The sequence below is a fragment of the Dermacentor albipictus genome, chromosome 9, assembly GCF_038994185.2.
Source record: "Dermacentor albipictus isolate Rhodes 1998 colony chromosome 9, USDA_Dalb.pri_finalv2, whole genome shotgun sequence".
Classification (NCBI taxonomy): domain Eukaryota; kingdom Metazoa; phylum Arthropoda; class Arachnida; order Ixodida; family Ixodidae; genus Dermacentor; species Dermacentor albipictus.
The window spans coordinates 84277705-84300956 of record NC_091829.1 but is presented as its reverse complement, the minus strand read 5'-3'; the positions used below and the strand labels follow the sequence as shown (position 1 = coordinate 84300956).

The window sequence follows — 23252 nt, the reverse complement described above, 5'->3', positions numbered from 1 at the left end:
CTCTAGATCTGCCATTGGAACATGCAGCCAGTGCTTCCTTTCGGGCATTATTGCAGATTTCCCTAGAAAGAGCAGGAAATTTTTCCCTTGGGAAGCTCTGTATCTATGACTAGAATTGAGCATTCACTGGCTAGCATAGTGTTAGTGGTAATAAATTTAAAGGGAAACTAAAGATAAACACTAAATCAGCTTACACTGATCACGTCTTCTTTATACAGTCAAGCCTTGATATAACAAACTATCTAATGTAATGAAGTAAATAAATTTATTGCCACTATTGCAGTGTGACATACATGTTATTTATAATGAATGTCAGATATAACGAAGCTATTTTTCCATCAGATGCTACTTCGTTATAACAAGGTCCAACTGTAAATTTTATTTTTATGAATTTTATCGCAAGAGGAGAAAACGAAGGCTATACTTACATTTCTTTTTTAAATTTTCCATTGAAGCCTCTGCACTGCTGCATAAGTGTCATGTTACAGATTTCAAAGTAGTTTATCATATTTGGGCTGTTGCAGGGTAACAAAAGTTTTCAAAAATTGCTATGTTCAGTCATTAGCTTCTTTAAAGTGTAATGCAATCCATCTTCACTGATGAACAAATTAGCTAAACTTCAGTAAGTATACCTTATCAAAATCTATAACATCATGGAGAGCTGCTGTAAGAAGACCAAGACAGCATCGCCACCTGTCTTTTGTGTTTGCGTCTCTTACTTTTCTTATTACTTATTTTTCTCTTTAGCGTCTCCTTAAAGAATTACCCTTCTTGCCTGTAATCAAGAAAACATGCTGTCCTTGTTAGCTTCTCTGATGTAGCCTGCCTCATTCATGCTTTCCGTACACAGAGCTCTACCTGGAGCTGTCACTCGACTCCGCCTCGTTCCGGGCCAGCACGCTGCTCCATCCAGTCACTTATGTAAACAAGATCCTGGTGGGCAGTGAGCAGGGACCCCTGCAGCTGTGGAACATCCGGACTGGAACACTGGTGTACACATTCTCCGGCTGGCAGAGCGCTGTCACTGCTCTTGAACAGGTTAGTGGCTTCAATTCAGAACAGCCTTATGTTATTTGTCCAGGAACATTCTGAAAGGAAGTCCTAAGCTAAATAGTGCCACAAACAGCGTGACAGCATCTCAGGAACTTCTTGATGGTACTACAGTAAAATATCCTTAATCTGACCCCAATTTAGAAAATCGAATAATTAGGACTCACCCTCTGGTCTTGACAAGCATATGCATCATTAAAGAGACCTTGGAACACGCTCAGAGCATGGCAAATTACTCAGTTTCATGCAGCAGGGAACGTGCAATGTCTGCAAAGATCGGTCATGTTTTCCTACACCTATGTCAAGCCCCCACCATCTAAACTGCAAATGATGATGCCATGGTGCCCTCATGCAACTGTTGGCTAGATGTGTGAAAACATCACCATCATTATTAACTTTATTAACAGCTACCAGAGTGCCTGCAACGGTAACAATGGTCATCATACTTGACATATTAAATAATGACAAAATATCGCTGCATTCAGATTGTGCACATAAAAATTCATCTTGGTACTTTCTGTATTCGGCGGTCATTGCCTGCTCGAGTTGTGCCGCCTCCTCTAGCGCAGTATTGTGACGTCGCTCAAGTTTCACTGACCAGCATCACAGTGTATGGCTGCGCATTCCAGTGCGTATTTTGCTTTGTGCGTAAAATTTGAGCACGCATATATACTCGCCTAAACGCAAGTAGACGCACAGCGCAAATGTGGCATTTGTTGTTTCTGCAGCTGGCGCAATATTTGGAAAGTTTACTTCACTGGCATTTTGCGGAAAATGAACGCGAAACGGTGACATCGTGTGCAGTTTTTGGCTGCAAAGAAGGTATAGTAAAATTACTCTAAACAGGTTATTGGAAGATGAGCATATTCAGCAAGCCTCTGGTTAATTGGCAGCCTCCTAGTTTAGCTTAGCGTGTTGTTGGAGCCAAAACAGCAAGTAGTGGTGTCTACACGAAAATCGACAACCAAAATTAATCTACACGCTACTTTAATGTTTAGTGAGCAGAGCATTGCGGGCACCATCTCTTCCCCCTGTATCCTCTGTAGTGCAAGCCAAGCCGTTGAAGAAGTGAGAGCACCTCCGAGAGGATGAAGGGCAATCTTTGAATTTCGCAAACTCTGCTTCTATGAATGCATTGCGATACTTTTTGATTCAAAATACTTCTAAAATTGCATCCTTTCATGTGAAATGCTTCGCACAACTTTGATAAAAAGTGTTGCAGGGCCCCTTTGATGGCATCAAACTCTTGTTGATTTGGACGTAGTTGGCCACATGCCAGTTAATTTGGATGGTCATTGGAGTGCCCCGAGCATGTAGCGGGACAAATGTATGACACAAAAGAGCAAATGGGAGCAGGCGGCACTAGCGTCCAACCAAAACTAAGTATCCCGGCTGCGGGATTAGATCCCATGACCTTGTGCTTCGCAGCGCAATGCCAAAACCACTGGGCAACCATGGCAGGTCATCCTTTATTATCAATGCATGCTTGCAAAAGGCATTCGAGCTGCTAGGTAGAGAAATTTAGATAAAATAATCAATTCCAACTCATTTGAGCTGTTCAACTTGCCTGTAGCACATAGCCACTTAAGAAGCTAACATTGACTTTAGGTAAATGCTTTCAGCATGTCATCTTGTCATGGGTTGTACGCACTTCTTTTCATGTTCTTTGTTGAATGAATGCTTGCATGCCGCAGTGAAGGTTTGGCTCATCTCCTGCTGGCTGTTGGAGGCATTACAGCTGAAATTTTTCCGAATTTGCTGCACTCTGGTTTGTACATAAATGAAATATCAGTCCTATAGAACATGTAACAAAATTCCTGAGTTGCATATACATACTGAATGTACTGGAAGTACTACCCGTAATAGTCCAGAGGAGGCGTGTATGGCAAAAACTCACGTGTGCCGTTTTTGAACCCAATGCATCTTGATCAGTCTCCTGCAGTGGACGTGGTTGCTGTGGGCCTGGCCAGTGGGGAAACTATTCTGCACAACCTCAAGTATGATGAAACGCTGATGCGCTTCCAACAGGACTGGGGCCCTGTGACGGCTGTGTCCTTCCGCACAGGTTGGTGCCACGGTTGGGTTGCCTACTTGTTAACCGCGACAACCTGAAATAGTTAACTGAAGTGCTGCGCTGCAGCCCACCAAGCACTGATATTTGAGTACACTGGCCAATGTGCCTCTTACTTGAAATGAGCACTCTGTGATGTTTGAGCTCGTTTTGTGCAGTAGAACAGTTCAGCACTTGCTACATATATGTAGCCACCAACGTTATGGACAAACAACTGCCTCCACATTGCTGCTTTGTAAGCTAGCAGTGGTTATCCTGTCTCCTGACCTTGCGAATTCACAGAACATTTACAGGATCTGGATTGAAAAGTTATGCTTTAATAGCTAGTTAGTGCACAAGTACAGACAGACTGAAAGATGAGTGAATAGATGCAGTCAAAGCGTTTCTTCCAATAAATTTTCATTAGACAAAACACGCATACACGTATATAAGCACTACCTCCTGCGCAAATGCAATATGCATGTAGGTAGTAGTGATCATGCTTGACTCTCAAAAGATGAGTGGTAACAAATATACATTTTGTGGGGTCTCATGTGGGGATTCTCACACCGTACTCTTGGGACAAAGGAACGACAACACAGTAGTGCAAACAGTCACAAGGGCATTTATTGCACCTTTCATACATCAATGCCTGCTAGCCGAGTTGCTATCCACAAAACATGCCGATGAGCGCGCGACAAATCTAGAAGTCCGACTTACCGCGACCGGAAGCGAGCGAATATGTTCGCCCCATGCTGGATCCCAACGCCTGGTCGTTCGCGTGTATAGTCACGCGAATCGTGGCGCGTTCGAAGGCGGCCACGCGAGGCGGTCTCGCAGATGCATCGGTCGCCGCGCGCGCGCGGAATGTCCGCGCTGTTCGGCGACCCGCCGGGGAAGAGGGTTGCTGCACGTGCGGCACGCTTCCTGTCTCGAACCCAAGAGAGCAAGCGCCTTCCTTTCGGCGCCCAAGTAACCTCGCGGCGTTAGCCGCGCAACACTCGCGCCATCTCTCGGACTGCGCCTGTACCATTCCGACCGCCGCATGTGCGGCGAAGCCGCACTACAGGAGACGCGCTATGCGGGAAAAACATCAGGGGAGGCGCGAGGGTCGCGCATCCCCACAATTTAAAACTTGATATAACAACGTTGGTAAAGTAGGTACCTTGCATTATTGCATCGAAATTTCGTTATACTGAAATTCAACCTTTTAGCAATTTAGTAGTTGCCAATTAATTTTTTAGATGAAAAGGGCTGCAAAATTTGTCTTAATATGGGGCAGTCTGAAAAAAAACTAATTTCGTCGAGAAATAAATAATTTTGTTTAATTTGAAAGTCAGCGACTGATGCCGTATTGACGCTATCTTCACATCGGTTGTACGAATCAACGCCTGTGGCTCTATCGTGTCCGCTCCGCCCCCACAGCTGACAGTGTCGCCTGCAGTGGGATGACACTATCTTGAAAAGCGCAGGCCAAGGGGAGTGAAGGCTTCGTCTGCCTCTCACTTCAACGCATCCCTGAAACTCGAGATCACGCAACCTCCAGCACTGAATGCGGGCAAAGATAGAGCACAGGAAGGCATGGCCATCTTGTCTCGCCCAGTTTTTGCACCCTCCACAGATTACCTCCAACATAGGATACGCGGCATGACAGGGTATGCAGGCTCAGCCGTGCTGACAGCCATACACAGTCACAGTTGGATTAGAGAAGAAGATGCGTGCTTATCTGCTCACCCCACCCCTAGCACACGCTTTATCACGTTACTGTGCACTTGCTGGTAGAGGATCTTGCTGCCACATTGCTCCACTTAGGCAGCTGCTCTTTGTTGCGCGGCGCATGTTTCGAGAGATGCATTCGCAAGCAACCGCATGTAATTGAACCCTTCACCGTCTGCGTCTGCAACCATTTCTGTTTATTGCTTCGGGATTCCTTTGTGGTGGTAGTGAAATTAAATTATATTGAGGTTTGAAATACATGGTGTTTACTGAACAAGAAGTTATCAAAACGAAATACTGTAAAATCTTGTTATAACAAAGCTGAAGAAAGAACAAGAATTACTTCGTCATATACTTTGTTACATGCACTGCAGTATGCATGTCTATGGGGATTTCAATAATTTCGCTGCTTCGTAATGTATCCATTATTTCGTCATGACAAGATGTGACTGTACATCATTTTATCGAGAATTTGGTTACATACTTTTGCAATTTTTGAAATCGTGGATGGAAACCAGCGTGTTGAGGCATTTTCGTAACTTGCTATCTTGATGAATGCTGAAACGTGTAATGCCAAGGCAGCTAAACTTGTGCACGGTATTGGCTTTTGATAATTACAGCTTCCACTGCCACAGTAAATGTCGTTACACCTCACACTGTGCTGTTGAGCATGAAGCTTCTGAGTTAATTTCAAACTGTGATGTTTGTAGCCCCGGGGGGGGGGGGGGGGGGGGCGTAACATAAAATAAATAAATAAATAAATAAATAAATAAATAAATGTGCTCTGATACATTTTTTACTTTATGAGTGAATTGCAATGGAGGGGGCCCATAATCAGCTTCATGTCCTGTCGGGTGCTTCTTACTAAATTTGTTGTAGTCAGTCACGTACATGTTTTGTGCTTTGTAGGAGTACACTTATGTTATTGAAGTTATGATTGCACTATACGTCATTGTCACTTGTAGCATTGATAATTAAAAAAGATTTTTCAGTTAATACTGTTGGGCTTGTTTACATAAATATGATTACAAGAAGGATAAATAAAAAGAGCTAGCTGGCAACTGCCATAAGGAGGGCCATGACACCTGCCTGGTATCACAGAAAACACAGAACACAGATAAATGATGTTGCACAATAAGAGAAAAACAATAATAAATAAGACGGAGAGTTCGAAATGATGTGAGGAAAAGGTGAGAGAAAAAAACAAAAAGTGTGCATCTAAAGAAAAAATATAATTAGAAATGTAATAAACATGCTGGACAACAGTACTTCTTTTTAATGTGTACAAAGGTAACAGTGTAAACACGCACAACGGGCAGTTACCTGTAATGGCTTAGTGGCTAAAGCGTTCTTCTACTCAGCATTCTTCTACTCAGGTACAATGCTTATCTAGGCTTGTTTGAAACTGCTGACCTCTTGTGAGCTTGGAATAAACCAGCCGCCCTGACCCGCACCCTCGGTGCATGCAGACGGGCACTCGCACATGGCGACTGGCAGCCCCATCGGTCATGTGGCTGTCTGGGACCTGGAGAAACGTGCCTTGCACAGCCAACTACTGGAGGCCCACCGGTCAGCGGTGACCGGCATGCGCTTTCTGCCAGACGAGCCTCTACTGCTGACTTCTTCGCCCGACAACTCTCTGAGGGTGAGCCTACCTTCTTTCCATCTGTCAAAGTGGCTGGGTTATTTTCCATTCGCTGGGGACATGGGATAGCAGCAATGCACAGGCCGTTGTGCTACGTGCATGTTATGTTCATCCCTTATTTGCCTCGGCGGCAACTTCACAAGCAGCCTAATGCCTTTAATGCGTATAGATAGAAAGCTGGTAAAAGTATACATCACTGAAGAAAGTGGACAGGAGCAGGTTTCATAAGCCTCCTTGAATTTGGAAAAAGAGATTCAAGAGCCCTTAAAACTTCTAAAAAATAAATGTGTTCCTTTAATTCCTTGAAAACTCTGGTTGGAAGCATCTTTTGAACATTCAAAGTAGCAAACTCTGCTTAGGGGCTGTGTTATGGACACTGTTTATCGGGAAACCGTCTTAGACATCTTGTTTTAAGTGTGGCTAAATGATTGCAATGTGGTGTGTTCACAGCCATCAATGACAGGCTTGTTTAAATTGCTGCTGCCATTGTGAAGCCAGACAAAGCCAGATCAAGCGACCAAGCTTGGTCGCCATTTTGTTGTTTTGCTAGTTAGTTCACAGCGCAGCCATCATGCAGCTCCATTTTAGAGCTGTAGGCTCTAGAAATGTCTGGTGCAATGTAACTTTTAGCCGTTCGGCTTTAACTTGCCAGGTAGTATCTGGCTGAAGTCGAACAGTGCTAACAATCATGCCAGAAGGCGAGTTAAAGCATTACAACGGGAAAGTCAGCTTAGAACAGTCACCCTAAGAGCTTGAAGCAAGTGTCCAACTCAGCAGCTGCATAGCGCAAGAAATTGCATCTAAGGAGACTTCGCTACTTTTCAGTGTGCGTGTACAGACAAAGGTTTGTTTCACCTTCCTCTTGAATACTGGTCTGGCATCATTGAAATCCTTGAATTGTCCATGAATTTTGAGTCGTATGTTCTGTACAAGCCCTGCAGGAGTGTACTGCCTTGCCTGTCCTACAGTGCATTTAGCACGTCCAACTAACTTCCAGGCACCGCACCACACCTTGCTTTATACTCTTTTACACCACTCGTCCCTTCTAACACTTGTTCGTGTACGTGTTTGTAACACCTCTTCCCCCTTTCTCCGTTCGTGCCACCGTACAAAGAGGGCTGCAAGAAAGAACAACTTCTGCGCTAGAAGGAACAATGTCTGCCGGTCAGTCAGGCAGTGCCAACATCACAGTAGCTGGTGCCAATTGCATCAGTGCATGTTGTGGAAGGGTGTGAGCTCATCATGCACACCTGGGGAATAAAGTGCGATAGACCCATTGCTGCCCCAAGAGATCTTGGTGTTGTCAGCATTGTAAGAGTTGCACAAGTGCCATGCTGTGCAGCTGTTGTTAACAGCGCAGTACTAAATCTCCGTGCCACCTATGGGTTGCTCCACAAAGCTTGAATAAACAGGACATTAGTTGGACTGCCAGTCACATCGGCCCTCCAGTCTTTCTTGCTCTGTGGTATAGACTACAGAATGTCCAGAGCATAATGATGAACTACTTAATGAATACACTATGGGTGACTTTTATGAAGAAAGAATATTGTGCCTTCTGTTTGTTCCCAATGCCCTTGTTTTTTTATGTTGTGTCCAAAGCAGCTGGTAGAACAGGTCACATGTAGTATCAACTAGTCATGCGTGATGTTATTGCTGGACTGTGTGTGTGATGCTGTTCAGATTATTGCAGTGTACAAACATCGCATGGTAGTAGCTTTGTAATCAACGCTCCAAAGATAATCTGCAGCGCATAGCTATCTGTCTGATAAAGTTATCACTTTTTAATGAAGTGTAGAATGTACTGTGAAAACTCCCATTAATACGGACCCTCAAATATTGAGAGGCAAGATTGTTGGATAGTGGAAAGCGAAGAAAAAAGAAATAGTTTCATCCGCATATAATACAAGTGAGGCAAACTGAACAAGTCACGAGTGAGTCATACCAAGCTGCCTCCCTTTGGCACAGTTGCCAATCCAAGCACTGCTTTTGCGGCCCTGAGATTTTACTGCCTTCATAGTGGAGAAAAAATTCAATTTCCTTATAGCGTGCACTTCACATCGTTAGTTTGTATGCTTCCGAGGGGTGCACGCACTTGCTATTGTCAGCACGTTACAGCGACCAAACCCACGCCGTCTCTAGATGGCATTTTCTGTGTGCTGGTGGTACAGTTACTCTATGTGCTAAGTATATGCAATAACTCTAGCTAGAGGACAATGAAGATGATAGTAGCCATGCAGTAATAATGAAACCAATAATTTGAGCCCGACTTTTGGCTGAAATTTCTGCATGGATTTGTAAATACTATATATATATATACAATGTGGAAATTTTGGATGCTAATAATTGGAAAAAATCCGCACATTATATGCGGTTTTTTACAGTAACTGACTATGCTTTGAATCAGCAGCCATAACAGCTGATGACAGCTTCCATTGCTGGCCTTATTTAATAGTCACACATTTGTATGCTTGAAGCACCAGTGTCAAGCATCATTATCATCGATTGCACCTGTGTGCAATCAGTGAAGCAGTCAGTGCCTTCTCTCAAGCTATGAACACACACTGCCTGTTTTGCTTGCATCGGCAGCTGTAAAACTAAAATCTGTTGACTCTTTGGGTTTCTGAGTATGTATGTAGGGTCTGTAAGAGCTGCCCCTGTAGAACCTTTCGTCCTTCTTCATCAGCTAGTGGGGCGGAATGGTGCTATGTGTGAATTTAATTATGTACGTTTGAAAATTTTCTAGAATACTGCTGCTTAACTCAAAGCTACCGAAAGCCAGAACAAACTATTACGAAGGCAACATGGGCTGCACTTTTAGTGAAAAACTTTATATTTTGCTTGCAGAAAGACAGTCTATTTGATGTCGTTCAATTGAATTTCTTAACATTTGGCCATGTCTCAGTTGTAGCACCAGCAGTGCATAGAAGTCTAAACTCAGCCACAGGCTGTTAAAAATCAGCATGCAGCCTGCTAAGGGTTGTAACAGCGCACCCAAGACAAGGACAACAGAAGGAATAAAACGACGACACAGCGCTGCCAATGCCAATTTATTCCTGCCAATGCCAATTTTATTCCTTCTGTTGTCCTTGTCTTGGGTGCGCTGTTACAACCCTTACCATGAATCCCAACCAACTGGCCCAACTTGCCGTTCTGATGTGGCCTGCTGTCTGTATGTTATGCAGCCCTGATCAAGAAGTTTAATGCGTTAGCAGTTAGCATTGGAAGTGCCAAGCAGGAAAAAGTGCATGTGTAAAGTGTGGAAAGCCTGTCACATGGTAGAAGTAGAGAGGGGATAGGAAAGCTTAGAAGAGTATGTATATGACTGTGTATGTGTGTATGTATCGTATATGTGCATGCATATGTGCATGCATATGTGTATGTCTTTGTGTGTGTGTGTGTGTGTGTGTGTGTGTGTGTGTGTGTGTGTGTGTGTGTGTGTGTGTGTGTGCGTGTGCGTGTGTGTGTGTGTGTGTGTGTGAGAGAGAGAGAAGTGTATATGAGTCGAGTGAGCTCCTGAACAACTCTTTGCCATGCGGTGAATGCGGCTTAAATCATGGATCCCACACCTCCAAGAGGTGTGACGTAATGCTCACGCATTTCTCTAGCATTTGCCATTAAATTGGCAGTGAAATTTGTGGGGATGCGTGACTCTCACGCCTCCCCTGAGATCTAGTTTTCCCGCATAGCTCGCTTCCTGCAGGGCGGCTTTGCCCGCCGTGTGGCCTGGCGCCCGCGGCGGTCGGAGTGGTTGAAGCGCAGTGCGAGAGATGGCACGAGTGTTGCGCTGCTAACACCACCGACAGGTGAGGTTACTTGGACACCGAAAGGAACGTGCTTGCTCTCTCCGAGATCGTCAAGCGGTGCGGACGTGCCGCGTGTGCGCCGACCCATGCTTCTGCGAGACCGTCTCGCGTGGCCGCCTTGGAATGCGCCGCCGTTCGCGTGACAGTACGCGCGAACGACCAGGCGTTGGGATCCAGCATGGGGCGAACCTATTCGCTCGCGAGGTCGCGGTGAGTCGGACTTCTAGATTTGTCGCGCGCCCATCGGCATGTTTTGTGGATAGCAACTTGGCTAGCAGGCATTGATCTATGAAAGGTGCAATAAATGCCCCTGTGATTGTTTGCACTACTGTGTTGTCGTTCCTTTGTCCCAAGAGCACAGAGGAGAACCCCACAAATTGTTGTGTCTATATAACAGTGGCATGCTCCACAGGTCTGGAGAAATAGTAGTGGTACATGCTTTTATCGCAATTTTTATTGTTGCCATTGTCATATTGCATACAGCAGCCAGTCTTCTGTCAGTAGACCCGCCATCTCTCCTGCGTGTGCACAAAAGCATCTGAAGGTCGATAACTAGCATGGATGGCTCCCTGGCTTTTAGGGGAGTTCCCTGTATGGCCAACTTCATCTAGCCTTTCACGTTTTGCAGATGTGGATCTTTGACCAGTCAGATGGCAGCGGTCGTCTGCTCAAACAGCAGCAGGGACACAGCAGTGCTCCCTGTCGGATTCGGTTCCATGGGGCTGCTGGCACCAACATTCTGAGCGCAGGTCAGTCATTGCAGCATCTGCTACGTTCGTGTCAGACAACCCTGCCTACGAACCGGTTTTTGCCCCATGTTCCTGCATGCGGTGCTTCTCTTGTTTCTTTTGAAAAGCTTGGTCGTGGCACTGCATTATGCATTACTGTTTGTAGTGTATTTGCCCTAGTGGCTATTGTGTCCTGCTTCTGTGAAGAATATCATGTATTCAATTCCCACCTACAGCAGCCACATTTAGATGGGGGCAGAATTCAACAATCTTGTGCTCCAAGCTAATCAGCATTAACTTGGTGCCCCTCCACTACAGCTTCTCTCATATCAGAGTGTGGTTTGGGATGTAAAATCCCAAAATTATGGCTTGGCATGTGAAACTCTGGCATTTTACAGGGACACTAAAGGAAAAGATAAAGTCGAGTTCGATCAATATATTATCATTCTAAAAGTTTATCGTTGTATACTGCTTGCCAGAACAGTCAAAAGCCTTTGTAAGATGTGCTCCGAAATCATTTGTTACACAGGTCACTTCATTTTAAAGGTAGCACATCACACCACTCATAATAGAGCCAGGTCAGCATTACTTCGTTATACAGGTCATTTCGTTGTAGAGGTGTTTGACTGCATACTACCTTGTTGCTTAGAAAATTGCCACCGAAAGTCCCGCTGCCGCTCCTCAATTGGAATCGACCGCGCCAAGACTGGGGACAACGTAGACAACGTAATCTCCACGTCACCTTCTCCTCTGCTGCTTTCTGTCAATTGGCCACTACTCTCTCAACTCGCATCTGCGACATTCCTTGAAACACATGCCTCGGCTCAGACAAACATTTTGCCTTCCTCTTACTTCCCTGCTTTCTCTCTATCGCTGCGCACAGCGCGGGCGCTTCGCACTCTTCGTTTGTAAACATCTTGTTTCCATCTCCTTGCTTACCAGCGGTGACAACCGCCCAGAACGTGACATCATGTGAGAGAGGTACCATTGTCAACAACAGGTCTCAGCACCCCAGTTCTCCATTTTCGTTATTTTCTCGCTTACTAAAGCTTTGTTCTTACTACGAATTACTAGTTCGTTACTACAAAAGCCTAATATTTCAATCTAGCTCAACTTGACATTTTCCTTTAGTGTACCTTTAACTTTTTGCAGCATTAATTTGGCCTGTAAGAAGGCCAGTCTTAATGTTACTGCAACAGTTACTGTAAGTGTTGCTGTGGCTTCCACAAGCAATTGCGATTCCAGGCTGGTACCCCTCTCCCCTCTCTTTCCCAGCCACTTGGATATGGACGCAGACAAGGGATGCAAATGCAAGATAGTAACCACAATTTGAACCACTTCCTCTCTGTGACAAGGCAGTGTTGCTTTAGTAATAGATTTTTTTTTGCTGCTTTTTACATTTCTTGCTGTCTAGATTCCTGCTAGCAAGCAGCATGCCACTAGCAGAGAAAAGCATGTCACAGACAGCGAAGAAAAAGCACTAACAATTGAAAGATATTGCTGATAAGTCCTGCATCATCTGTCATTTGTTTACCTTTTTGCGGCAGCCATGCTGGGACACTTGTTTGTTTGCTCCTTTAAACTACACCTTGAAGGAAGGAATGATAGTGGCCACTGCCTGTAACGAGAAGTGGGAGAGAGTTCATATACAATGAGGAAGGTGTTCGACGGGTGGTGAACTTTCAGTAGTGAAAATTGCAATTCATGTCCACTATACTGCAGGTATGGACAGCACGCTGCGTTCCTTCTCCACTATTGGGGAAAATCTCAACAAGAGCCTTGGCCAGGCATCCTACGATCGCAAGAAGGCCAAGAAGTATGGTGTGCTCAAGGACCCGGGAAAGATGCCCCCTATCTGTGAATTCACCTCAGGTGAGTTCCTTCCTGCCCCCTTGCCCTTTGACCCTAACCACATAACCCCTCAGCTATGCAGGACCGAGTCTATTTGCCAAAGAAGAACATGCATACTGCGGGAAAAAAAAAATCAGAAATGTTTTCCGCAGCTGATGTGTTGACCCAGTTGGCTTGAAAGGTTACAAGCTCCATGGTGGAGTAGGTTGTCTTGGTACAATGGGCTGGTATGTGTTGTACGGACAGGTGCCTTAATGACTGTGGGAACTGGCTCAGGGTGCTAATTAGGCTTATTTGATTTGACATTTTGTGAAAGGCTGTGCTGAAGAATAGGACAAAAAAAAGATGCAGACTGCACGAGTGCTCCGTCTCCATCTTTTCTATGAGCGCATTTTTTTAAAAAGTTTTTACCTGTAACTGCAAGTTTTTTGTAACCTTCCTTGTAACTGTGGGAAGAAAGTGATTGTGTTGGTGCCGATATAGGGTTGCATAATGATTGCTAACTCAAGGAAACATGCTCCTGTAGTAAAGCCTATCTCTCTTATTATTATTATTACTATTATTATTATTATTATTATTATTATTATTATTATTATTATTATTATTATTATTATTAATGTCGTCGTCATCATCATCATCATCATTATTATTATTATTATTATTATTATTATTATTATTATTATTATTATTATTATTATTATTATTATTATTATTATTATTATTATAACGAGGTCACGGGATCGAATCCCGGCAACGGCGGCCGCATTTCGATGGGGGCGAAATGCGAAAACATGTGTACTTAGATTTAGGTGCACGTTAAAGAACCCCAGGTGGTCAAAATTTCCGGAGTCCTCCACTACGGCGTGCCTCATAATCAGAAAGTGGTTTTGGCACGTAAAACCCCATATATTATATATTATTATTATTATTATTATTATTATTAAAGAGTGTTAAAAGCTGCAGCAGAATTGAAGACACGAATACTGTGCAAGTGAATAACTGATTTGTCTTCATATTTTGGGTGTAAAGCTGCTTTTGTTGTCGTGGCATTTTGGATTGTGCTTCCTGCAAAACTACACAGACATATGTGTGTTGCAGCATTGCAAATTATGATAGCACTTGCTTGTGGACCCCATTGCAAGTTTTTTGCGAAGGGCTCATTGATTGAAACATGGCAGCCAAACACAATTCGCATGAACAACTCACACTGCAATTAGGCATGACCTTTATGTTGTCCTCTTTGGGTATGCTTACCTATATAAGGGACACATGTTTTGGTTTATAACGGCAGAAGAAAAATTGTGTAGGGAGGGGGGGGGGGGCAGTTAGAAACGCGCTTCTTGAAAAGAAAGAGCTACAGTATGTGACAATCATTTATTGCAAAGCTGGTACAGTAAAAGCAGCTTTTTCTTGAAGTACTCAAAATAGTGTTGACTGGACAGCCATGTACAAATTGTGTTCCTGAGATTTGTAAATTTTAATCACCTGATTAAGAAGATATGACTGAACGGAGCTTCAAATTACACCTTGTAACAGACGAAAAAAATAGAGGTTCACTGGAAGTACTGTTGGCATTCATGGACATGTCACAGGAATTGTGGAAATTTATGGAGCCCATGTAACATGAGTTAGTCAATAATATTGGAGTTAAGTAAAGTTATATTTACCTCTAGTAGTTGTATAATTTATTAATACCTCCTGTGGTTTTAATCAGCTGTGCTTAAAATCCCAAAAGGTGCCGATGCTTTTTAAACACTTCCTTTAGTTAAACTTCAAAATGATTCAAACCTGCTTTTGTGTCCTTTTGAGGACTCGACGCAGTGTCCCAGCGGATATGGTTTTGCACTTATGAGCTCGAGTTCGATCCTGTCTGCAGTGGCCACTTTTCAATGAGGGTGAAGTGCATCAAACCTTTTGCACTTAGATTTATGTGCACGTTAAGAAACCCCAAGTGGTCGAATTTAATCTGGAGTCCCCCCACTACAGGTTGCCTCATGTCAGATCATGGTTTTGGCTCGTAAAACCACGGAATTAAAGTAATTTTTTCTCTCTCTCAGGTCGATTATTATTAATAAAGTTCAGACCATACATGTCAGACTGTAAACCTGAGCAAACATAAGTTAGCTGAAGTTTATGAAGAAGTAGGCTTGGCAAAACAATTTTTTTGTCATCGGAAATTAGAAAGCTGGTGCAGCATATTAATTTTATGGTACATTTACCAGGCACACCTCGCATGCTGAAGGAAAAGTCAACTTCTCAATTTAGAGAGTCCACTTCTTGAAACAGAGCTGACCAGAATACCTGTTGTGTTGGCAGTCGATCGAGTAGGCAGGCTTCACCGGTGAGTCTGGCATGCTTTTGCTGGCTGACCACTGCTGCTGCTTTTCCTCTCTTGGGGGCAGAAACAACGCGTGAGAAGGAGTGGGACAACGTGGCAGCCTGTCACCGGGGTATCAAGAGGGTGACAACGTGGTCCTACGACCGCTGCTGTATGGGGAAGCACCAGCTGTTGCATGACCGATTCAAGGGGGTCCAGGGTGTCTCCGCTCTGGTAAGAGTCACTTCTTATTTTTTCATTCATGGACACGTTTTGATCAAACTTGGATAACTTGTGCAGTTTTACATGCTGATTTAAAATATGCAATTGATTTTCCTGTGCAGTGAGCAGTTTTCGAAATATTACGTCATTTGTGGTTTCGGTATGGGATAGCTAGGAGTACGGTGTAAGATATACCCTCTTTAGGTGGGGACACTTCTTGGCTCGCTTGCAAGGTGTGATCGACCAGATAGAGTAACAATGGTGCGTGCCCATCGGTCCACTGACTACAGCAGCTACCTGTCGGCGGCATGACACAACTTCAAGAGAGAAAAGGTTTTATCTCCCTTTGGTATAGCAGCCAGCACTTCTTGGGAAATCCAAAATGATTGAGTGATGCAGCGAAAGTATGTCACTAGCAGGGAAAGAAAGGCTCCATCACGCGCTCCCAAGAACAGTGGCTATACATCTGAGAGGTGCCACAGCAAAAAGAGTGAAAAAGTTTTATCTCTCGTTGCTGTAGCAACTGCCTGCTCATGGGAAATCCAAAATCACTCAGCCAAACAGACTCTTACAGAAACCCCAGACTCATGCACGCCATGTATCCAGACATGTACACTACAAACAGATGCATGTCGTGTGGTGAGGTTGCCACACTAAATCACATGTTATGGGAGTGTCGGGACCTAACAAACAAGTCGGGCAGTGCCGACCCCTCCGTCTCTTCCACCGCCAGCCTCCGGTCACGCTGGATGATCGCACTGCTCAGCTCTGACCTGACAGCACAACTCTGGGCCGTCCTGCGAGCCGAGGAAGCCGCTTCGAGACAAGGTCTCGGAACCGCGTCCGCGGCGGGTGCCCAGACCCACTAAAAAGACGCCGGACTCAAATCTTGTTGATTTGAAATAAAAGTTTACGCTCTCTCTCTCTCAGCCAAGCGAACAGTTGAAATGTTTTTGTGTTGTTGAACTCTTCATAGCTGTTATTCACTCACCTTCCATCAAATCATGTTAGTTGCTTGTGTGCCATAGCCGCGTTCTCTGACCAGGAAATAAACATATTTTAAGTATTGCCTTGTCCAAATTAAATTGAAAGTGATGAGCAGTCATGGTGGAAAATCTGACGAAACAACACTACACAGTGAGCGACGTTGGGCAGAAAATGCTTCATTAGAGGTTGCAAGTCAGGTTACCCTAACTGCAAATAAAAATCAATCTTGTTCGTTGTTCCTTCTGGTCCCGAACGCCTCAAAGCCTGGGCTGAAGCGATTCCTGGGAAGGACCATATGCCCAGCGTAAAGGATGTAGTTTGCAGCAAACATTTCTCAGACGATATGATTTTGAAGGAAAGATGCCTCACAGAGCTAGGAGGAGAGGTTCTGTTTGACGTGCCAACAAGAAGCATTCTTTTGGAAGATGAAATTCCTTGAGTTTTTCCGTCTTCTCCCACACATCCTTGGTCGGCGTCAAGGAAAAGGGAGCCCCTTGTAACAAGGCAGTCACCACCACCACCAAAGGCAAGAAACAAAGACTGCAAGACTGCAGCAACTGCCAAACATCAAGATTGTGCGATGGGTTTAACACAAGAGACGGACAGCAAAGTATCCCCTGAACCGATGGGCAATGAAACTTACAAACATGTGGTCCTGAGATGAAATGCCACCGCTTATAGCGGGCAGTTTGCAGAAAAAAATGTTGGCAGGGAAGGATGAAAAGGACAGTAAAAGTTCACTCACCACCAAAGACCACTCAAGTGCCCACTTTCCAAGCTCTGAACAAAACCATCACACACTTTGTGACTCCGGTCTACACTGCTTTCATTTTATGCAAAGCTGGATTGTCATAATCCGGGAATCCGCTGTCAGTCAAGATTCTTAATGTTCAGCAAGTCAAGGATGCAACTTTCACTCTCATTGCTTACGAACTTGGTTGAAGAGTTGACTCAGCATTTATTCCAGAATCATGTAAATTGTGCTGTTCCAGTGCCTCGAGTGTTGTCGAGTGAAGCCGTCAGAGATTTCAGTGAATTGAATCTCTGCTCTGGATTGCCACCACTGGAGAAATATGCAGACGTGTTGGAGTGTGGCTGTGTGGACGCAGCTGGTGTTGGGCGTCACAACCGGTGCCCCGTTCTTCAAGCTGGAGAATAACCTTGCACTTTTTGTGAGAGGCTGAACAACAAACTCCTGATGAACAAGTAGAGGAAGGAGAGGTGCAGAGAGGAAAAACAAACCGCAATCTCCCTGAAATCAATCGTCAAAGAAAAGGTAAATGCATTACGAAAACAATGCTTTGCCCGCTACAGGTATAAGATGCAAGTGCTGAAGACTAAAAGAAAGCTCTTTCAGGAACTGCTGTCTTGTCGTGACAAACTAAAGATAATAAGTGACAACACGCTTAACGAAACACTCACAAGAGCAACCCTTTCAGAGGTACAGCAAATGCTAGTGAGAGAATGCGTGGAAGCAGCCCGACACCAGTAAAAAAAAACTGCAGAAGGTACACAAATAACTGGCTCCTGTTGTGCCTACTGCTACGCATTCACTCGCCGAGAACCTTTAGGTTTTTAGAGAGAATGACTGTCAGTGAAAGCCACCTGAGATTACATATCTACAGTCAATTTGAAGTGCAGCTTTGACAAATACTTTTTCTCAGTGCAGAAAAGAAGTTGCAAGTGAAGCCGACATTCTTCAGGCATGGAATGGATGCTGTTGATGAACTAGGTGCAAGTGAGACAGTGCGAACGGTTCAATTCTAGGACTTTGAGCTATGATAGACCTTGTGGGTCAAGACGAACAGAACATGCAGTCATCAAATTTGACCAACCGCGTACTTGTTCTGATGTTTTGGCCCGTCTACCTATGGCGACACGCAGCCTGTGGCAGTTTTCGTTTCCAAAAATGCCACACGAGGCACAGTGCTGTGCCAACCGCATTTGCAAGCAGTTGTGCTCCTTGAAGAAGCTGGAGCAATCATTGATGGGTCATTTGCAACGGGGCAAGTATACCATGTGGATTCTGAACTTAATGTTACAGCGCAAACACCTAAAACGAACCACAAGAAGAAAGACACGACACAATGTAACGTTAAGTTCAGAAACAGCGCCAGTGTGTGTCGTGTCTTTCTTTTTGTGGTTCGTCTTGGGTGTTTGCACTGTAATGTTAAGTTCAGAATCATGTACCAACTAGGCCCAAATGAAGCTTTACTGAAATACAATGTGGAAGCACCTTGGCACCTCTGGTGACGTGGAGAAAGACAAACATTTCTTCGAACGTCCTCTTGATGTTGGACAGAATGTGTACATGTTTTCAGACGTTCCACACTTATTTAAGTGCAACAGGAACAGGTTTCTCAAACAAAGGCACCTGTAGGTGAGTGGAAAGTGGATAAAATCATCACACTATGTTTGGATACTCAGAGAGGACGAGGTGCACCAAGGAGGTCTCAGGGTGCGCCCCAAAATTATTCAGCATCATATTTACCCATCCAGCAAGGGCAAAATGCACGTAAAATTCATGACTCAAGTTTTCATTTCATCCCTGGCTGCCTGATATGAAGTATTACCGTGAACAAGCAATGTGAGAGACTGTGAGGGAACCATTGAGTTTACAGTGCGACTGAACAATTTGTTTGACACCTTAAATCGACGGTACCCAGCTGAAGGAATAAAGCAAGGCAGCAGCGACATCGTGGTCTTGGAAGAAGGCTTGAAATGGCTGAACTTGTAGGAGAAGGAGCTTTCCGATGGGTCGGTTACTAAAGACATGTTTCTGGTAAGGACGACGGCTGAAGGCCTTTGCGTCAGATAGAAGTCCATAATTGATATTTGCCATCATTGACTGAATAAATGTAGCTTCTGTTACATTCTGACTCTGCTAAATTCAATCAGGACCTGTTGGAATGCTTTTTTGGGAAAGTTCACCAGGCATGTGGTGAGAACGATCCCCCCAACATGCCTAAATTCCTGCAGCTGTATAGAACGCTCATCATATACACACTGCTAAAGCCACACAAGTTCAAAAACTGCGAAGCTAGAGAAGATGCCCCTATTTTGGATTTCGCTTGCTTGAAGTCAGTCTTCAAAGGCGGAAAAAAATGCATCTGAAAAGCAGCTCGAGGAAATTCCTGCAAAATTGGATGGACTCATTGGCACTGAGTTATGGGAATGTGTAGATGTTTTTCCTTCCAATTCGACTGCCGGTCGAGCTGTCAACTGTATAATTTACTATGTCTGTGGTTACCTGCGCTGGAAGCTCCAGCCAATGTTCTCACGCTTAATCTGTAGGAGATTACTCACTGTGACTTCATGCGTTGCACTGGAAGCTGCCCTCCCAAACTTGAGGGCTGATCCACCCAAATCATGAGCTCTACTCCATACTGATATCCGTGGAAGAATATTTTGCCAGCCACGCAGACAACCCTCAGGTGTTTTAGGACACAATTGAGCACGTCACTGACTGACCAGCTGTTAACGTTTCCGTGCAATTGAACACAAGACAGACACAGTTGCAAGAATCCTGCGCTACCTACTACTTTATCACGAGAATGCAGCAACACTGCAAGATGCGGGGCTGAAATGCTTCTAAAGAAAGCTGCAACAAAAAGAAATAGGCAAGGCTTTCTAACATTTAGACTCGTTATATTGCACAGTTCAGTCATGCGTTGTCTTTTCAGTGGTGTCAGTTTTCTGATATTCCATTTATATATATTTGCTTTTGTACGCCATGTATGCAAATGAGGAATTTTCGCTACAAGAACATTTCTTTTTCTGTTATGCAATGCAACAGCTGCTTCCAATAAATAGCAGCTATTCTGGTTCAGGTGTATTGACCAGTTCTTTTACTCTGTTATGTTGTGCACTGACCGTTTTTGTTAAGCATGCCTCGCGTTGGGGTTTTGAAAGGGCACCCCCTTTTTTCAGTATGAAAAAAATTAAAAAGCTATTGTGCACATCTCGTGCGCAGTGGGAAGTGATGGTAAGCGAGGTTTCTACAGCAGCAAGATGACGTGCACAGTGACCGCTTTGTAGGGCGCGGTTGTTCGCCCCGCCGTTATCCCCACAGTGGGGAACCTTCCACCATGTATAAACCATTTGAACCGCAACAATTTTATTTGAGGCAGCACCAAACGGTAACTAAGGGATGTATGCACACCAATTGGTCCCGGTACCATAAGTGGTTGCTTTGCAACAGACAAACAATGCCTCTCGTTTACGAGCAATCATGCGCTCTCATTCCAAGTTCTGCTTTGCTGCCAATCAAAAGCATGTGTGCTTTGCTAGCACGCGCTCGGACACTTCACAGTGAGCTTGCTGGTGCGAGAGCACTGAGTACCGTCAACAAGTGCACGGAAACCAAACCCCTTAAGAAGTAGAGCCGCAACATACGGAATTTTGTAAAAGCTGCAGATCAAGCTTGTGCCTTTTACATGTGAAAAAATATTAAGTTGGCAGCACGCTCGAGAACCAGCTTCTAATTCCAGCACTTTTCCCAATGAGAAGCATAGAGACCATATCTGCCGCATGCCTCAGAGCCCTGTATGCCTTTGAGAGACGAGTCATCTATTGGCGCTCCTTGGCAGTAAAAGTGCCCATCATTGAGCTCAGATTTCCCGCGAAGAACAGGTTGCTATAGCAATGGTAGATAAAACCTTTTCTGTTGAAGTTGCGTCGTCTCGCCGATAGATATCCACTGCCGTCACCGGCACTGGTACCCATCAGTGACCAGATCGAAGGGCATGCGACGTTGCTACTTTATCTGGTCGATCGCACCTCGCAAGTGTCCTCACCCGAAGACTGTATATCGTACATTGTGGTTTGGAGGTAAGCTATCAATGAACTGCTGGTTTTTATGAACGAGATTATCATGTCAAAAGCATCAAAAGTAATCAGAGCTTTAAGTGCTGCAAGAATGAACATCTAGACTGATTTGAGCCGAAGTTATCTGCAGTAAGAAGAAAGTTTAGCTTGGTGCCAGTGCCAGTTTTTATGCATTGATATCTCAAATGCATAAATGCTGCTTTATGATCACAGTAACAATCATTTCTCACCACGGTAGGCCTAAATATCCATTATACCGTCTGTGCAGAACTTCTGGTGGAGGTCTTTATAGATGATAGGTCGTCATATAGTCACCAAGGTCTGCAGCACCAAGCAAAGCATTGAAAAAAGGCCTTCTTACAGGAGTACGAGACTTCATGTAATTTTCTAAAATATGTTCAAGAATATCCACTTGATATAACCATGCAGTGCTTTTATAGATTTGTATGGAATGTCCGAGACCATGTATCCACTCTTTGCTTCTCACAAAAACTATCCATTATTCGTGCAGAAAGACTCAGCTGTAAAACATAATTTCATTGTCCAAAACACATTCCCCCCCCCCCCCCCCCCCATTCTAAACCTCTTACCTATTCCCGGGTCGTAAATGTCCACTTCTAAAGAAGTTCTGAGAACTCAGCTGTCTGACAGCTATTTTATTACATTGGACTATATAACATATTACACTGTTGTGGTTGCCAACAGTTTTTTCATCTAAATAAACGTGATTCTCTTCGCAGTGTGTGTCTCTCAGTGCGTGTGGAAACTTTGTGACCATTGGCTACAGCTCTGGTCATGTTGACCGCTTCAACATTCAGTCGGGACTCCACCGTATGACATATGGCAAGGAGCTTGGTAAGCAAATGTGCTGTTTCATGGTTATAGCAGTGTTCAAGTTTATCACTTTTCAAGCCGGCAAGTGTCAGTGTGAAAAAGTATTTATCTTGAAACATGTCTCTTCTGCAATTCTTCTGCTGTCCTTTTTCTTTCTGCTCTCTTTAATAATGATGCCTGTTAGCTTGGCCTTGTCATCTTGAGTTGTGACAAAGAAAAATACTGAATGACTGAAGTGCTACTACATGCTGTTACGTTTTCGGTTCATGAATTCTTCCATTGACCCCTGTGCTGTTAAACAGCGGTCAAGTTACTCTGCTCTCACAGTACTCAATGCTCGTGCACCATAATTCTCGCATTTGCATATAGGCTGATGGTGTAGTGAGTGACGCTGCTTTCACGCTAGCAGCCTAAGGTGTCAGTGCATCTTCACTTCCTTGTAGAACAGCCTAACTAAAATTTCATGAATGAATTGCAAAAGATTGTGGTTCCAGAGTAAATGAAGTGCCAGAGAACAGATGTCCATTTGTGTTGCACACTGCCATACATTCGGAAATTTCGTGTGCTTTTGCTTGTTTCTCTTTCGAGTTTCTCCTTGCAAGGAGCAGCGTTGCATAGTGATTTCGTTTGTACTGCGATTTCTTCCTTTGTATTGAATGTTTACTGCTTGCCTTTAGAATGGATGGCAGTTGTAAGTTCAGCGTTTGTTTAGTACTGCTTGCCATGAGCACCTCTGAGTCATGGAATATGCGACATAAATTTGCCGAGTTGCATGCTTCGTTTGACCGTCACACTTGTCTGCAACATCCCTGAAATGTTTTTATGACCTCATGATGTGCAGCTCATGAGGGGCCCGTGAGGGGTGTTACCTCGGATGCGCTCAACCAGGTGGTGGTGACTGCTGGTGCCGACAGTCACCTCCGCTTCTGGGCATTCCGAGATGGCCGGCAGCTGTCGCAGGTGGCCCTCAGCGCACCTGTGGCCCGCATCTGCCTCCATAGAGAAAGGTGAGGGGCGGCTGCCACCACCACAAGCTGTTTGGTCTCTTGTGAGAAGATTTGCATTTGCGTCGCGCACAGGTACATCTAATTGCACAGAAGTAAACAGAAAGATTGGATATATTGACCAATTTAGTGTTGGTCAGTTGGTGAGTGCTAAAAATGATACCCATGTGCAGTCCAAAGTAGCCTTTCAAGTTGCTGAAATACAGGAGAAGCTGTGT

General features: G+C 44.4%; 1 protein-coding gene across 1 annotated transcript in view; it reads left to right on the top strand.

Moving 5' to 3' along the window:
* The window catches only part of LOC135919853 (WD repeat-containing protein 36), a 48888-nt gene that overhangs the window by 5795 nt on the left and 19841 nt on the right, over nucleotides 1–23252 (top strand). Inside the window, exons 5-12 of the mRNA XM_065453816.2 lie at nucleotides 851–1038; nucleotides 2983–3115; nucleotides 6286–6461; nucleotides 10893–11013; nucleotides 12715–12864; nucleotides 15246–15394; nucleotides 21937–22051; nucleotides 22872–23037. Of these exons, the coding sequence (XP_065309888.1) occupies nucleotides 851–1038; nucleotides 2983–3115; nucleotides 6286–6461; nucleotides 10893–11013; nucleotides 12715–12864; nucleotides 15246–15394; nucleotides 21937–22051; nucleotides 22872–23037 (1198 nt within the window). The remainder of the gene's footprint in view (nucleotides 1–850; nucleotides 1039–2982; nucleotides 3116–6285; nucleotides 6462–10892; nucleotides 11014–12714; nucleotides 12865–15245; nucleotides 15395–21936; nucleotides 22052–22871; nucleotides 23038–23252) is intronic.